We start from the raw sequence: 18,205 nt of genomic DNA, 5'->3' as shown, positions 1-18,205 counted from the left end.
AGGTAAGTATCTCTTTCCCTAAAAACTTTTCTCATAAGAGTACAAAGAAACAGAGAAAGATGAAGCATGTTAAAGCAAATAAATGCTTAACCCTCCCCCAAGTGCATTGCATGTCTTTTGGAAAGAATTTCGCATGGTAATTTTACCCGTTTAATTCACCAATTCCCTGTGAAAATTTTGACAATTTGACGAATGGTGTCGAACTGCTCCGATGTATTGAACGAGGTGTGTCAGGATGATGAGAGGCAATCCTTAGTCTATACACATTCTCACATACCAAACTCTTGCAAGATGAGCGAAAAGGTTTCACTTCTATAAGGTAAAGAGATTTCTCGCATAAGGTACGATAGCCAAAATGACGAGAGGCAGTTCATTTCTCTGCCCCATACACTACCATTAATCCTTTGCTTGACCATTTGAGCCCATACACTTGGAGGTTCCTTTTAAATTACCCCTGTCAAGAACCACCCTACATTGGGGCAGCTTGAGATAAATTAGCATCACAGGGAGGATTCAAATTCAGAGGGAGCAAGAAGAGCGTCCCCCCCTTTTCGGTCACCGCCCCCTTGGCTTCGACCTCGTCGTCTTTACGGATCCGGCGGTCCTCAACAGAGTCCTCCAAGACAAGCACACCATCGACGGCTGAACAGTCGAGGCTAAAAGGGCTTTTTCAAGAGAGAAACAGCAAACTAAAGCCTATTCAAAATGCCAACATCTTATTGATAACAGTGATGTTTTCACCTAGGAACTGAGCAAGACAAGAAGGATGAGGAGTTCGTAATATCTAAAAAATTTTATGATCATCAGCTGCAACAGCTCACCTTGCAGCTCGCACAAGGTGAAAAGATGAATAGAAATTTTCTTGCTCTCATTTGCATTAATCTTTGAATGTTTTTATTGCAGATGAACTCTCGCGATAATTTAAGTACCCTAAGATGACGAAGAGCAATTCTTCTTCTATTTCATACACTTATATCCCTTGCTAGCCCAATTGAACCGGCGATTTCATTTCGTACGAACCCAGTTGGTGATCATCCCCCATACCGGGGCAAGGCAAAAGTCACCACAGTTTGAGCATCATGGTCCAAAGTACCAAATGAAGATGAAGACTCCAAGAGCCTAATAATATTGTTCTGCTCAAACTTGTTTAGGCTAGTCCTGACAACACCAAAAGAACAGCAAAAAATGTTGAAAACTAGGGGCATGAAAAAGCAGTGTGCCTGGTAAAAGCAAGGCCGATGCCCATGAAGGAGAAGAAGAAAAACGATGAAAAAGATGAAGAGAAAGGAGTCCCTAATTTATGGGTAACTGCTATGAAAAACAATGAAGTTTTAGCTGAGGAGATCTCTAAGCGTGATAAAGGCGCTCTCAAATACCTCAAAGTTATTAAGTGGTGTAGAATAGATGACCCTAAAGGGTTTAAACTTGAGTTCTTCTTCGATACAAATTCCTACTTTAAGAACTCTGTCTTGATAAAGATCTGCTACATGATAGATGAAGACGAACCTATTCTTGAGAAAGCAACTGGGACAGAGATCGCATGGTATCCAGGAAAATGCTTGACACAGAAGCTCCTTAAGAAAAAGTTGTCAAAGAAGCTAAAACACAAGATTACCCAGGGAGTTTTCCAGAAGTATCCTGACGGTGGAGAAGAAGACTGGTGACAATGCTAGATGATCACCAATTCTCACTCTCACACACATTTTTGAGCCCAACGATCATTTCGTTCCTCAACCTGTAAACCAAGCCCACGTTACATCCCTCATGAAGTCTCTTCTGACTAGGGTACTTGAATTAACGTGGAATTTCAAATGTTTATAAACAATGCTCGAGGAAGTGCGAGCAAGACTACTTCTATCTCGTTTTGCAGGGTTCTTGACTTGTAAACCTGATGATAATTGCAAAATATTTTCTTTCATGACCTTGACTCGGACAGTCTCCTTTGTTAAGCCATTGACCAAGCCTATATTACGACCTTGAAGAAGACCTCTCAGATTGACAGCGTCGTACCGCTTGCGAGAAAACTCATACTCTTGTTGATATGATAGCGGTCGGACTGAGTGTTTTCGATGTTCCCGCATTAATGGACGGGACAAACAATCCTTTTCAATGAGAGTGAGTGGAAAGTCCTTTCTGACTGAACGTCCCTCGTTCAACATCTCGAGAAGACCACCTTGCAAGCGAAAATTGTCTTAATTGATAATTACCCTCGGTGGATGTTTGGTGATGCAAACATGGCAAAAATCATTATGCGTGAACTTTCAAATACACATTCTGAAATAGCCTAGCTTGTTTATCATTGATGAATGCATGCATGTTTGCGCTAATCGTCTTTGACAGCTCAGAGTTTTAATCCCCCAGTGATAGGACACGAAAGTCCGGGTGCTGGAGAAGCCCTCATTATCATCCCAAAAGAGATGCCCCGAAAAAGGTCGGGTATTCAGCAGATGATGCATTAAACCTCCGGGTAAGAAATCCCAGGTATTTCATCAGATTTCTTTTCAAACTACCCAGAAGGTAAACATGGTGTTTCTTTGAAAAAGAAAAGCATCTTGACTAGTTGGTCAAGATATTTCATACGATATTCCAGAATAGCCTCAATTGTCTATTTCTCCGATGAATGCGTATGTCTTTGCACAAAAAAACTTGTCTGACAGGAGACATGCCCTTAAGAGGCAGGAACGTGCCCAGGTAAGTACATTTTACCTATGCCCGATTCCAAAAATCCATGTACCTACGATTATTATGGTACCCTTTGAACATCGAATTGACCCATTTGTTCACCCTTTAAACATCGGATTGACCCCTTTGTTCACCAACTGAACATCGGATTGACCCTTTTGTTCACCCTCTGAACATCGGATTGACCCATTTGTTCACCCTCTGAACATCGGATTGACCCCTTTGTTCACTAACTGAACATCGGATTGACCCATTTGTTCACCCTTTGAACATCGGATTGACCCCTTTGTTCAACCTCTGAACATTGGATTGACCCCTTTGTTCACCCTCTGAACATTGGATTGACCCATTTGTTCACCCTCTGAACATTGGATTGACCCATTTGTTCACCCTCTGAATATTGGATTGACCTTTTTGTTCATCCTTTGAACATTGGATTGACCCCTTTGTTCACCTCCTGAGCATAGAATTAATCCCCTCTGTTCACATCAAGTCTTTTTAGGTACCCCTTATGAGATGCAGGTACTTTGGTAAAGCAAAATCCAGTCAAGGCGACCGAAGATAGGTTCGGGTTTTAGGCAAACGATTTCCCCAATCAAGGCAACCGAAGAAAGGTTCGGGTCCTAGACAAACCATTTCCCCACGTCAAGGCGACCGAAGATAGGTTCGGGTCCTCGACACACAATATCAACTATCTGAAATTACTCTACCCTTCAGCAAGGTAAGTAGCCCCAGGTATGTTTTTATTTGCTTTAGCATGCATCATCTTATATCGCAACATAAAAATGGGACTCCAGTCTCGCCAAAAATAACATTCATTGAGCATGCATGGGCCAAATTTAGGTGCTATTTTATCTTTGAACGTAACCTCTGCGAGCTCAAACTCTACGAGCTCACCTTCAAATAGGAGCAGCTGTTGACACCTATTTTAATTGACCCAAAAATTAATTACACAAAATTTAGGAGTTAATTTTCTTTAATTCCTAAAACAAAAAATATTTCTATTTAAATACATTGCATATAGAATTTAGGCATATTTGTATTAATAGGGCCTATTAGAGTTTTTTAAAAAATCAAAAAAATTCGAGTTGAGCCTAGTCGGGGCCGGGCCGACCCGGCCCTTTTTCTTTTTTCTTTCTTTTTCTTGCATGGGCCCCGGCCCACTCTTCTTTCTTTTTCTTTTCTTTCCCCCTCCCCCCGCCGGCCCAGCCCGCTTTTTCTTTTTTCCTTTCTCTCCCCCCGCGCCGGTCGCTTTCTTTTCCCCTGTTCTCCCCTGTTCGCGACGGCAGCGTGACGCACGGCGGCGCCGGTCCTCACTGTCGCTATCCGGCCAGAGCAGGGCCGGATGAGCACGCCAACGGGACTGGCATTAATGGCTAGTCCCGTCCTCCCCGTTTTCCCGGCTTCCCTTATCTCCTCCTCCCTCTCAGCTCCCTGTTCCTCTCTGCCCGTCTCAGACCAGCTCCCCCCTGCTCTGCACCGGCCTAAGTGGCCACGAAAGTCGCCGCCAAAGTAGGCGAGTGCGTGCAAGTCATCATGCCGACGTGACGGAGCGAGACGCTCCGTCGTCCGGCTATAAAAACCAGAGAGAAAGAGAGAGAGAGAGAGAGAGAGAGAGAGAGAGAGAGAGAGAGAGAGAGAGAGAGAGGAGAGAGAGGGTCGGCCATTTGAAGCAAAAACAGAGATAGAGAGAAATAGAGAGAGAGTCCGAGAGAAACCGAGAGAAAACAGAGAGAATAAAGAGAGAAAGAGAGGAGATTTGAGCGTTTGCAGGTCCCTGTAGTCACGCCGTCGCCCGCAGATCAGCCGGAGACTCGCCAGAATCGCCGCCGACCGGTGAGCCCCTCGGGTCCCCTGTTCGCCCCTGTTTCTATGCCCGGTTTGGCCGGGACTCGTGCCGGCCGTTTCGCACGAATCCCGGCCCATACCGTCGTCCCCTATGGTCTGTGTGTCACCGTCGAAAGTAAGGTAGGTCGCCGGAGTGCGCCGGATCCCCGAGGTAGGTCGAAAACCATTTATTTTGGTCACGCACGCCATTTGCTCGACAAAATGCCTCAAAGATGCCGTTTTTTAATTCGGTCGCCGGCCGGCGAGTGGCGGTCAGACGGCGACCCAGGTGGGCGGCGGGACTTGGTGATGTTCTCCAGGAGTCGGTTCTCGGTCGGCGGCGGCCTGGGTCGGCCGGCGGAAGGCCAATTTTGGCTCCGCCGGCGTCCCCGCGTGTTTGTACACGCAGGGGTGACCCGAACCGAATCAACCGACCCGACCCTGGTCAACGCCCTGGGTTGGGTCTGTTGACCCGGGTCAACGTCCCGGGTCAGATCCGTTGACCCGGGTCAGATCCGACCAACCCGATTTTTATTTTATTTTATTTTTTAAAAAAAATTTAAAAAAATAATAAAATAATATTTTTTTCTTTTTATTTTTCTTCCGTATTTGTTTTTTTAAATTTAAAAAAATATTTTTCTTTTCTTTTTCGTATTTTTTTTTTAGTATGTGATATATTTGTTGTTTTATTTTATTGTGGTATTTTTATGCATGTTTTAATACAATTGCATGAGTTGTGTTTTGAATGTCATCTGACTTAGTTAAGATTAGAACCTAAGGCTGCATATTTATCTTGACTGCTGATCGTCTATGATTATGCACTTGCTTGATCACCCCACATGTTAGGAGAAAGGTCCTAAAATCAATCCAAATTGCCTGACAAATGTTTCAGAAATGCACAGGGTAAAATGGTACCGAAAGGGCATTAGTTATCCAACTAGTGTAACCAAGTCGCCGAACTCATTTAATCTCTGATTCGTAGGAATATGGTGATTCTCCCATCACCTTATTTGGGTTTCTAATCGACCCACCCCTAATCGATTAGTGGCGACTCCTTGATATAAACCACTTGCATGTTAAAAAACTTAAACCCTAAGTCGTGATATGGTATGAGCTTGGGAGAGCCCGAGTTAAGTCCCGAACCTAGACTTAGCACGTACCAGGCGAAACCCCCTTTTTTGCATGTTGCCGATAAAAAGCGGGGAGATGTCGGTCGCGACAGGAAGTATATGCATAAACCTGAGAGATGTGTATAATCAAATAGATATCCTAATATCGCCAACATTCCCCCTCAAACGCAAGGTGAGTTGAAACAAATCAACTTCAGTTTGAAAAATAATCTGAACAATGTCACAAAATCTTCGATTAAATTGAGCTCAACGGATCCGAGGCAAGGCGGCGAATGTGGTGGTTCCAAGCTTCCATTGACAAGAAGGTTTTAGTATGTTACTCGTCTAAGAACGGCGAGTTTGGTGATGGTCTTCTCAAAACGAGAAGTGCATAGTTAAGAATTGGAGGCCAACAATATGCGTCCTTTGCGGTTGACTTTGCTGTTGGAGCCAAACATCATGCATCCTTTACGGTTGACTTTGTTGTTAAAACAGTAACCGAACAAACGCAGCCGATATGGCTAACATGGCTATAACAAGTGGAATAAGCCAGACTTTGCTAATCGAAAGTTACTATTCGAAGAAGCGTCCACGCATCGTAGAAAAAATACCTCCATGAAAAAGAAAAGCTTGACATTGCGACGTGTCAACAACATCGTAATTCAACCATTGTGGCGCTTGGTCAGACGCGAATGAGGCACTTGGGTGAACACTAGCGAATGGCGAGATGGATTTATTTTGCTACGGGGTCCATTGGGTGCACTAGGTGAGAATTGCACCCGATGCACCAACGTTGAGATTTGTGGACAAGAGAAAAATAATATTCTACTCGTTACTAAACAAAAAGTACAAGACCCTTCTTATAGGCTTTACAGAATAATTATCTAGGGTAATAAGAAAGGTAATAAGATACTATAATATTGAGACAATCAATCACAATTAATCAAGGACATCTCCTGATATCTGTCAATGATTTCTAACATTCTCTCTCAAACTCAAGGAGACTTAGAAGAAGTCAACTGGAGTTTGGAGAAGAGATTAGAATACCCAGGTAGATGTGCCTTCACGAAACTATCAGTAGATGAAGTGGAGATGGGCCATATAGTGCCATTAGAGACATGATTCCAAATGAAATGACAGTCGATTTCAATGTGTTTGGTGAGCTCATGAAAAACAATGAGCTTGTTGTTAATGAGTTCTACTCGATAAAGAAGATTAATAGCATATTTGGTTTTAGAAAGATAATAACCGGGAAATGTCTGAAGTAATCTCCAAGCCTGAAAAGTAACTGAGTCGCCCAAGACATTTCATTTCAAACTGTTGACTAAGACATTGCTTGAGCTTTGAAATGTCAATATGCTCATCGCCAGTAATAACCACATCATCCGCAAAAAGTGCGTTGAACAAAAAGAGCATGATCATAGTGACTAGATTTGAAGTCAAGAGATTTCATGATTGAGCTAAACTTGAAATACCAAGCATGGGAAGCTTGTTTCAAGCCACATAATGCTCGACGTAACCGGCACACTTTGTTTGAAGGATGAGATTATCCAAGGGGAGGCACCATATAAACTTCCTCAATTAAATCTCCATTCAAGAATGCATTTTTAACATCCATCTAGAAGAGAGACCAACGCTTAACGATGGCAACAGCAATAAGACTGTGGATAGAAGTAAGACGCGCAACAGGAGCAAAAATCTCTTCATAATCAATTCTATATTCCTGATTAAGGAATTCGCTACTAGCTGAGCTTTGTAATGGTCCATGTTAACAACTGCCTTTGTTTTGATCTTATATACAAATCTACGGCTGACAGCAGACTTACCAAGAGGCAAATCAACCAAATCCCATGTATGAGATTTGTTTAAGGCCTGCAACTCATCTATCATTGCTTATTGCCAGAGAGGATTAGTACCAGTTTCTCTATAAGTGCGAGGTTCTGAAAAAGAAGCAATGGTAGAGTAACAATGGTAATCGCAAAGTCGGACGGAAGGTTGACTTAATTTTGTAGAACTACGGACAGAGGATGACGGAATGTCTGTTGCTGGAAAATCCACAAATGGAGCAGACATGTCAAAAGTTGCTGAGATGGTATCGCCAGAAGGACGTGCATCAATGTTAGAATAAGATGGAGAGAAAGGTTCACAAGTGGACGGAGTTCTGGGTTTTTCCGGGGAGTAAATCAACTGAAGTGTTGGTGAAGAAAGGAACATGAGTCAATGATTTGAAAGGATGAAGAGATGAAAGCATCTTGTGTTCCCAAAATTAATATGATGAGACACACAAAGACGGTTAGAGATAGGATCCCAACATTTATAACCTTTGCGCCCAATGCCATACTGGAGGAAGCAACATAAACGTTCATTAGGTTCTAATTTCGTGTGTTCAAGTGGAAGAAGATGGACAAAACATGGACGACCAAACACTCGAAGAAGACTATAACTGGGGACACTACCATATAAATGCTCTTAAGGAGAAATGTTACCCAGGTGATGGGGTATGGTTGATAGAGTATGCAGCAATGAGACAAGCTTTTCCCCAAAACTGCTCTAGACGAGAGGAGGATACTTTAAGAGTGCGAGTAATATCTTCTAAAATGTGTCTATGTTTACATTCTGCTTGACCATTTTGTTGAGAAGTTCCTGGGCAAGAACAATGAACAATAGTACCTTTTTCGGGAGAGAATTATAAGAAACTATGTGTCTCTATATTCCATGGTTCATCCTCAACAAGCTCACCCTCCGAAACCTTCCCTCCTTTGCAGGCCAAGACATACTTCCCGAAATTAGTTTTGTATTTTGTAAACAGCTTTAGAATCCGTGCACGCATAAAATTACGCATATATGCTTATTTTCGTTCGATTATTGAAATAAGGATAATCGTATATAGAATGAAAATACTATATACATAGAAGGAAAATCGAAGCTGCAAGTAGATTTAAGGAAATTAGTGGTCGATTAAATATATGATTATTTGGATATTCCGGGCCAAATTTTTTATCTTCATAATACCTGTTCACATACACACGATATGTTTTTAATGCATAGGAAAGTAGTATAGTGGTTCTTTAAAAGAAGGTACCCCGTTTTCTTTAATGTATATCTCATTTCTATTTGATGAGTTTCAATAATAGCCCTTTTGTTCTTTTTTGTTAGATACCAACTTTACTTTTTCTTTCTTTCTTTTTTTGTAGCACGTTATATTTATTGATTCCCTTGAAATATTTTGTAAAAAAAAACAAATATTCAAATGCAGAATCATATATATAGTTATCTCATAATTATAGAAATTTAAACTTAATGTTTGTTATTTTTTTCTTTCAAAGTTTTGAAGGGAAAGTAATGGGTATTTTTTAAGTTGAAATAAACATTAAATTTGCAAAAATTGGTATCTATATCCCCCACAATGATTCTAGAAGTCTGCCCTATGCAAGAAAGAGAATAGAATCATCGCTCACAAACAGAAAAGGAAAAAAAAATTCAAATTGCACCATCACCTTCAAAATCATTCCGTAGCAGAACAAAGTGGTCTTTTCCAAACTCCCCATTTGCAAAACCCCACCTAATGAACAAAGGAAGAGAGGCACACTAAAGGCCAATTTGCAGAATCAACATATTTACTTTCCCTTTTCAAGTTAGCCTTGATGATGATGGTCAATTTGGGCAGGGTTGGGAGGTTCACATAACCATTAGATGGGAGTCCATATGGGAAGTTGGAGACAGCATTGGACCCAAATGAACAAGGGAGAGGCATCGAATTTTGCAATATCAACAGTGCCTTTTTGGGCAAAAAATACAGATTTGTCTACGCTTGTAAGGCCCGACGTCCTTGCAATTTCCCGAACACCCTCACCAAGGTTTTATGTTCATGTCCCCAAAATTCATGCTTCCATAGCATAATTATGAGCTGATGTCGTGCAAAGGAGATATAGCTGCTGCATTACGTACTTGCAAGTAGAAGATGATCTTCAAGTGATTTTCATGATGAGAAGTTAATGAAAGTGAAAGGTTTCGGCAGGTAGATCTAGTGCAGAAGAAGGCAAAGAATTGGCATGTAGATGGCGCCGTGCCCTCGGAACCATTCTTCGTTGCAAGGCCAAGGGCTACCGAGGAAGATGATGGTAAGAATTTAGAAAATCCAAATCGCAACATATGCTCGTAATGCCTTTAATTGAGGACAAAACATTCGAAATCTCTTTGCATCATTTGAAGTGAGGTGGCATCAATATCTCTTGCTCGAAATATTTGGTTAACACATGTATAACATTCTGTCTCCCCACAATTCTGGGAAATGATTTTTCTTGAATAATTTCCTTTATAGTGCCTCACATTGTAGTTCTTTTTTTCTTTTTTGGTCATACCTCACATTGTAGTTGACTCTCCTATTTTGCAAACTTTTTCCATAAAAAGAATTTCTCGAGTCTCTTTTGTGAAGAACTGTGTGCTGGGGTTGCACTTGCAGGTGTGGTGATCTCAATGATTAGTGAGAAAAAAGGGGGTGGGTATGCATTGCTGCTTAGGCTGTGAATGACAATCATTCTGTTTCAGAAATCAATTTTTGGCCAAAAATTGATTTTTCTATTTCTATTTCTAGAGGAGTTTCTAAGCAAAAAAACACGTTTGATAACGACATAAAATTTCTATTCCAGAAACAGAAATTTGTTTGATAACGGCACAAAATTTCTCCCTCTTGGGTGGCTGGAGAGTGGACGGCGGGCAGGCGGCGGACGGTGACAGCGAATGGCAAGAGGCGGATGGCGGGGGGAGGCGGCGGCGGACGGCGATGCGGCCAATGCGGAGGATGGCAGCTGGAGGCGGCCTGCGATGGGAGGAAGGCAGCAGCGGGAGGAGGGCAACTGGTGGCATGAGACGGTGGCCGCTGGATGGCGGGCAGTGGCTCACAGCAGCAGGAGGCGAGCGGCGGCAAGAGGCAAGCAACGGCAGGAGGTGAGAGCAGTGGTCGGTGAACAACGGGTGGCGGCCCACAGCGGCCGATGGTGGGCGACGGTCGAAGGCAAGCGGCGACGGGAGGAGGGAGGCTGGTGGTGGGAGATGGTGGCCGGCGGTGGGAGGCGGGAAGAGTGCGGCCGGCGGTGTGAGGCAGTAGTCGGCGGCGGGAAGCGGGCGGTGGTAGGAGGAGGGCGGCGGGAGGTGGGAGCGGTGGCTGGTGGACAGCAAGCGACAGCCTACAATGGCCAATGGTGGGAGGTGGGTGGCAGTCGAAGGCAAGTGGCTGTGAGAGGAGGGAGGTCGGCGGCACGAGACGGTGGCGAGCGATGGGAGGCGGGCGGCAGCGAGAGACGGTGGCCGGTGGACGGCGGCTGACAGTGGGAGGCGAGCGGCAGTCGGAGGCGGGCGATGGCGGCAGGTGGCCACGGCCGGCAAGTAGGCGGCGATGGGCGGCGGGTGGATGACCAGCTAATAGCGAGGACGAGCAATGAGAAGAATTTTAACTTCTTATTTCTGTTCCAGAAATAGAAAAGTAAAAAATTTTAACTTATGATTTTTGTTTCAAATCTATTTCTGAAACCAAAATTTGTTCCAGAAATAGAAAATAGAATTGCGATACCAAACGGATTTCTGTTCCAACCTATTTCTGGAACAGAAATAGAAAAACAGAATAATTATCATTCACAGCCTTAGTTTTTATGGGAAAAACAGAAATACGGCGGGTGCGTATGGTAACGTTTCTATTTCTGGGAACAATTTCTTTTCAGAAATAGTTTTTTCTATTTCTATTTCCTGGAAGAGTTTCTGAGCAAAATAATGCGTTTGGTAACTGCACAAAATTTCTATTTCTAGAACAGAAATGTGTTTGGTAACTGCACAAAATTTATAATCCTGGAATAGAAAAAGAACAGAAATGCGTTTGGTAACTGCACAAAATTTCTATTCCTAATTTTTTGCATTCAAATCTATATCTTTTATTTAACTATAAGTACAAGTTATAAGTGAAAAAAAATCAATAAGCATGATTTATTGGTTTGTCTAATCCTTTTTAGTGGTTTAAAACCCCTTTTAATCCCTAAACTAAGGAATCTTCAAAAATACCACTTGGTCATCTCAAAAATTTAAATTTCACTCAAAGTGGGTGACTACAGGTATTCTAAGCCATTATGTGAATTTTTATATATTTTTTGGGGTAAAATTTATTAAAATTTTTTACTTTCCCTAAATCTGTTTCTTTTTATTTTTCCGAAAATTTTTTATGAAATTTTTTTAATTTTTTCAATTTCGAAATTTTGCAAATATTTAAGGGTTTTCTGAGTTTTTCTGATTTTTATGGATTTTCTGAGAATTTTTCTGATTTATATGAATTTTGGGAATTTTTTAATTTTCTAATTTTTTATTGGATTTTTCTGAAATTTTTCTAATTTTTATGAATTTTCGGAATTTTTTAATTTATTCTAAGCCATTATGTGAATTTTTTATTTTTTTTTTTGGGGAAAAGTTTATTAAAACTTTTTACTTTCCCGAAATTTCTCGTTTTATTTTCCAGAAAGCTTTTTATGATTTTTTTTTTAATTTTTTCAATTTCGGAATTTTGCAAATTTTTATGGATTTTCTGAGAATTTTTCTGATTTTTATGAATTTTTGGAATTTTTTATAATTTAATTAATTATTTGTAATTTTTTTATTATTTCCGCCGAGAATGGACCGGGCCGGTGCTTTGAGACGGTTTGCAGACGACGGAGGATGGAGGAGGAGCTGAGGTCGCAGCTTGAGGACCGGACCTTTCTATTTCTATTTCTATTTCTAGGAACAAAGAAGTAAATTTTTTCTACTTCTTATTTCTGCTCCAAATCTATTTCTTGGCCACTTTTCTATTCCGGGAAATAGAAAAATAAAATGCGTTACCAAACGAATTTCTGTTCTTTTTTTGTTCCAGGGAACAAAAGAACAGAAAAATAGAGAAACAGAAGCGTTACCAAACGCGCCCTTAATGGCTCCACTTTTGAGAAGATTGCTAGAGCGAAGTTCCCTTATGGCCTTCCTTATGGTTTCCATGGTTGCTGGGCTCCAAAGAAGTAAAGATCTTCCATGAGGGTGTTGGTTTATGAGTGAAGATCAAGGATGAAGTGGTGGCGATCTGTGTTCTATATGTTCGTGTAGAATTTGCTTAGTGGTGAGTTCATTCTATGGACGTAAAGCTTGAGATCTATGGAAATGATTCTTGCTAGTGTTGATGCAGATTTGAATTGTGTTCATATAAATCTCTGAACCCCTTGACTCATATTCTCGTTCTAAAAGTATCAATTCTCGTGAAAGAAGGAAAGATGACAAATCTTTAAAGATCACTTTCCAAGATCGTCCTCAACCCATGGCCATGAAGAGCCAACTCCTAGCATCTTTGTCTCCAGCAAATTTCACCCGCAAGATCTCCCACGCATGAACATAACATTGCAGAAGAATTAAGGAAGACTCCACTACCTTGTAACTTAGTTGGTGCCAAAGAGGCACGAAAAGTCTTCGCTAAGGCAGAAACGGATCCTCTCCATGCAACCTTAAACCAACCAAACCAACTCTCTAAAGTCTAAAATACGCTGAGTCCTCTCTCTCTCTCTCTCTCTCTCTCTCTCTCTCTCTCTCTCTCTCTCTCTCTGGTACTGCACAGACAGGAAAGAAAGAGGAGAAGAAACCCAGAATGAACCCAGAGAAAGAAGCCCCAAACATTAAAAAAGAAGAAACAGAGAGTCATGGCTGTCAACAAGGCGCAGTGGATCTCTCTCAGTCAATACGATTAAAAGAAAAAAAGAAGCAGACAAGATTATAGTTGCATGACGATTGTTGTTATTACTGTTGCTGATACTACACTATGCTATTGTAGAACAGTAACGCGTTTACCTTGACATGGAGCAGTTTGAGCACACCTTCAAGTGGGCCAGCTTACGCCAAGTGCCGCCCTTGAACTTTTAGTCTCAGTTTCATTCATGAGAGCAAGCGTGAATCTGGCATGGATGGCTCGAGCTTATGAGAAATAGTTTTTACACCCGCAAAAGCCTCCATTTAATGCTGAGAATCTTGAGGAGGTGAAGAGAAAATGCAGATTTCATCTCTTCTAGTTCATGAACACCGAAATGGTATCGTCTCATTCAAGGAAAATCAGGACATGAGTTCAATGTTGGAATCTATTAAACCAATCATCTACCTGCACCGAAACCCAACAATACGCACATCTTGATATTCTACTCAAAAATGGTGCAATACAACAAAAGGAAAAAAGCAATTGACCGTAACTTTATTTTAAAACGAGGCACTGTTTCATTTGGAAAAGTTTTTCTGCTTTCAAGAGGAGCCAAGTTGACCCTAAGAGGTCGGTCTAGTGGTCAAGGCCGGGGGGGATGGGGGGCGCTAGATTTAGAAAGTGCCTGATTCGACCATGCCTCAGATTTTTCAATCCATAGACCTCTTAGCTAATTATACTCTTCACTAATCCTTTAGCAAAACAAAATGCTTGAGGTTATTAACGGCAACAACTTGTGTCATGTTCACCAATATGTCAATGCTTGATCTGGCAGTCTAATTTGAATTGATAAAGGCTAATACTGAAGTCGCAACAAGCTCAGGGTCCAGGTTTCAAACCATTAAAAGTACAATAACCAAAGCAAGGAGTCACCAAAGGCAGAGGAAACTGAAAAAACTGGAAAAACAAAATAAAGCTAACTCACCCACACCACTAGTTACAGTCAGTCTTTTCTCCTCCTGCTGCTTTGATTGAATTGCCCGGTGATTCTCTCCATCAGTTCCAACTTCTTATTCCTTTAAAGAATACGATAAATAGAATCTTCAAAGCCAAAGGATCAGATTGATAGGAAAAGCTCATATCTATAAGAGACCGCTAGAATAGCAGGAAGAATTGTACTTCAGTCAGCAGTGCAACTAGTGGTCAGCTTCTGCAAAATTGTACAAAAAAAGCTACTGCAAAATCAAGCCAGCGCCTTCGAGCAGACACATGAAGTAATATCACACAACCAGCTTGAACATTGGTCAGCTTCTGCCATCTTCACACTACAACTTCAGATTGGAGAAGGTTCCACAACATCTTCAGCACCATTATATGAATTGAACCTACTGTAATCAGCTTGATCGTGGTTACTGTTAACAATGTGAATGAAAATTGGACATTAGACCGAAATTGCTGTCCTTGGTTTTCATCCATCCCTTCAATGATTAACAAATCATTTCTCAACCCTAATGCTTACTGATCCATAACCATAACCATCATACATACTGAAGATGAAAACTTTTGGTGCTAACAGGAATCTCATTATATTCAACGGAAGAAAAATAAGGAAAAAGAGAGAGAAGATTCTTCTGGCTGACATCCATGTCAAAGTACATCATAATTTGATTATATCTGCGATGATAATGAGATGCTCTAGAAAAACTAAAGGCAATACAGAGCACGCAAAACAAAAACTAAAGGCAATACAGAGCACGCAAAACAAACTTATGATTCACGAGAGTTCGCATACCAACATCACACAGCAGAGGCAAGAAAACTTATTTCCATCTGAAAGATGTATACAGTCAATTGCTTGTGTTTTGGTTAATAGAAAATGATGCATGTACACATGTCAATGACAAATCACAAGGCTCTCCATACATTGCCGACCTAAACTCTCTTTACCAATAAGAAAGATTTGAGCTCTTCTCTAATTTGAATTTAGGATGTGCTCTAAGGAACTATTTCGTTTAGTGCGCAACCCAGAAAGAAGTAAAACAAGAATTGATCAAATGAGGATAAGAAAGAAACCAATTTACAACAGCTTTACTGGACAAAAGAGCCAACACATAATAACAGATAAGGACATCCATGGAGATCAAGAAACTGTCTGAAGAGGTAGACAAACAGACATTCTACATTTACCAATCTGCTTTCCAGGATTTTATCATTCAAAGGATCTGGACACATGACAAGTTCCACGAACAACGAAAACTCAGGAATTTCTCTGATACAATCAACGGTATTATTATGTCACTGTTTCCACTGTTGAATCAGAGATGAAATGAAGCAGTATGATGTAACATGTTGATCTGGTTGATAGAAATGACTAAATGCTTAAGTAAAGAAATGATAGAAGCTCCCTGAAAACTCATGGAACAAATTCCTCAAAGTTAGTTATAAACTCTTCCAAAGAAACTCTTAAACGCGTTAAGATCATACTACACGAAGTAGAACAGTCTTAAAAATTCCCAACTTGTGCCTAGAGGCAAACCTGTGAAATTCGGTGAAAAATAAAAAGGAGTTGGCATATGTTCAAACTCTTCATGTAACTGAAAAGACGAACGGATAATCTTCGTTTAGCAATTCAACCACGCGATGCTCAACGAAAACTTTTTTCAACATAGTTAGCAACTCTGCAAAGTCTTGGAGCATTTCATTATCCCGCAGAAAACAATTCATGCATCCCAAGCACACAAAAAGACGGGGCACTAACATAGGAAAGATTTACTATTACTTTATGCAGGTATATTGCAGACAAGGAGGAAAAGTCTCGCATATGGTACAGTTGCTTGCTCACATAGTCCAAAAAAAGAAATCAGCATCGATTTGAACTAGCAAATAAGCAATTGAACTATGCTAATCTACGGAATCATGAGATCTCCATCATTTCCAGTCAACCGTGCATAGTCTACAGATGTTCTCTCGCATTGCTTCCGGCATCCACATTCCCAATCCTTTTTGAAGCACAATATGCTGCAGAGACTGGCATCCAAGCACCGTCTGCTCTATGTCATGCACGTTAACGCCATAACAATTAGCCAAAACCAGAGATTCCAAACAAGAATGATTCTCGAAAGCACGAATTCCAGCTCCACTAATCAGCTCACAGCCAGTTAAATCAATCGACACCAAATTTTCACAGTTCTCAGCAAGTGCAAAGAGAGTGATGTCAGATACATTTATCAGCCACGCCAAATTTAGCGTCCTCAAGGATTTAATAGCAGCAATTGCCATTCCTCCATCATCGGTGACCTTCGGCCCGCATTCTGCGATATTCAACTCCTCCAGACAGCAGAACCGCGGCAACACCGAAGCCCCACTGTCCGTAATCTGGTCACATTCGGCAAGAACCAACTTCTTCAGAGTTCTTGCCAAAGACCCGTTCGCCAAATAAGCCAACCCGGAATCCGAAATCATCGAACAATGTTCCAAATTCAAGGTGCGAATACAATTCGCTCGCCCGATCGCCTCTAGAGATTGATCGGTAATCAAACTACACCAACCCAAATCCAAAGTCCTCAAATTCTTCGCACGCTCGACCAGCGATACAACCCCCGAGTCCTCAACATTCTTCCTCCTCCTCAACAAGACCTTCGACACCCTCGGGCAGCCGCTCGCCACGGCGCACAGCCCATCACTCCCGACGTCCTCGACACCCGAAGAGGCCTCCCCGAAATCGCAGCACGCGTGGCGCGGCTGCTTGTAGCTGAGGTTGAACGATTCGATCTTTCGGCACGTCCTCGAGACGAAATCGGCATCGGCGTCCGTGAGCAGCTTGGAGCACTCGAACTGCACCAAATTCGGGAACCTGGGCAGGAATCGGCGCAGGAGATCGGGCTCAAGAACCCTAATCGCGAACCGATTCAGGCCCTCCACCCGCAGCCACTGCTTGCAGACCTCGGAGAACGCCTTCCGGTCGTTGGGGTCGGGGACCCTTTGAAGGATCAGGCTCAACTCGTCGAAACCCAGTACGGACATTCTTGGGTTTCTTGGTACTGTAGCTTTTTCCACCCCCTCCTCCTGGATTCTTGAGCGAGAGCGAGCGAGAAGGTGAATTGCGCGCTCTCGCAAAGGCTCTTATATGGGTGGTGCCCTCCTTTCTGCTCGTAGTAATCTGAATAGTTACCGAAAACATTTCTGGCCTTCGCCTTTTCTCTCTTAGCGTATCGACGAAGCGCTACCCGCAATGGGCAGACAAATACACTTGTAGGCCAAGAAACCCAAAAAGCTTTGCACGTTCATCGTCCAAGAAAAGTTGATCTTTCTGAAAAGCAATCCACCGCATCGAGCCAGACCATAAGTGAATGAAAACAGTCTGTTCAGCTCTCTGCCTATTGAGTTCTTGAGTATTGACCACACATCTCTCTCTCTCTCTCTCTCTCTCTCTCTCTCTCTCTCTCTCTCTCGCTAGCTAGCATATGGGGAAGTTTGCCCCTTTGGCGCCACCCTGAGCGTTTCTGTGGACGGCCTCCTTCCGTGCATGCTCCATTGAAAAGTGGGCTCATGTCTCAGATGAGAAGTGGGTTCCCCCATGTTCTTCACTTCCATCTGAAAAAAACTCAAGCCCCACGAGCTCCCATCTTATGATAAACCGGTGTGCAATTCCGATGCTGTTGACTCGGTCCTCCTCACTAAAAATACTAACACATGGCTCCTCCTTTTGATCAAATCCCCTACGCACTCATTCCCTCACTTCAACTCATTCGCATGTCTCAGCTGTCTCACCTTCTGCCCATAAATCTATCCATTCATCCGGCCGTTCATCTAAAATTTTTGCGGTAGTTCTGGGGGCGTGGAGAGTGCAGGTCAAGTGTATATTGGAGAGTTCCTACCTAAGGAAGAAGTTGGCAGAGTGGAG

The 18,205-nt window shown here is 42.1% G+C and overlaps 2 protein-coding genes across 2 annotated transcripts in view; one reads left to right on the top strand and one right to left on the bottom strand.

Annotated features, from left to right (window-relative positions):
• LOC115674318 (carotenoid cleavage dioxygenase 8 homolog B, chloroplastic-like) overlaps nt 1-12,650 on the top strand; it is a 44,010-nt gene extending 31,360 nt beyond the window's left edge. Inside the window, exons 5-8 of the mRNA XM_056310802.1 lie at nt 9,437-9,475; nt 9,637-9,739; nt 10,081-10,141; nt 12,542-12,650. Of these exons, the coding sequence (XP_056166777.1) occupies nt 9,437-9,475; nt 9,637-9,739; nt 10,081-10,141; nt 12,542-12,650 (312 nt within the window). The remainder of the gene's footprint in view (nt 1-9,436; nt 9,476-9,636; nt 9,740-10,080; nt 10,142-12,541) is intronic.
• Nucleotides 12,651-16,230: 3,580 nt separating this feature from the next.
• Nucleotides 16,231-17,325, bottom strand: LOC115674477 (uncharacterized). Its single transcript, XM_030596868.1, has one exon. The coding sequence runs from the start codon at nt 17,323-17,325 to the stop codon at nt 16,231-16,233; it is 1,095 nt and encodes a 364-aa protein (XP_030452728.1).
• Nucleotides 17,326-18,205: the final 880 nt, after the last annotated feature.

This window comes from Syzygium oleosum, unplaced genomic scaffold, assembly GCF_021117445.2.
Source record: "Syzygium oleosum isolate NSW1041296 unplaced genomic scaffold, Sole_v2.1 Sole_v2.04, whole genome shotgun sequence".
NCBI classification, from domain to species: domain Eukaryota; kingdom Viridiplantae; phylum Streptophyta; class Magnoliopsida; order Myrtales; family Myrtaceae; genus Syzygium; species Syzygium oleosum.
The sequence above is the reverse complement of the archived record's forward strand: the minus strand, read 5'-3'. Positions and strand labels throughout refer to the sequence as shown.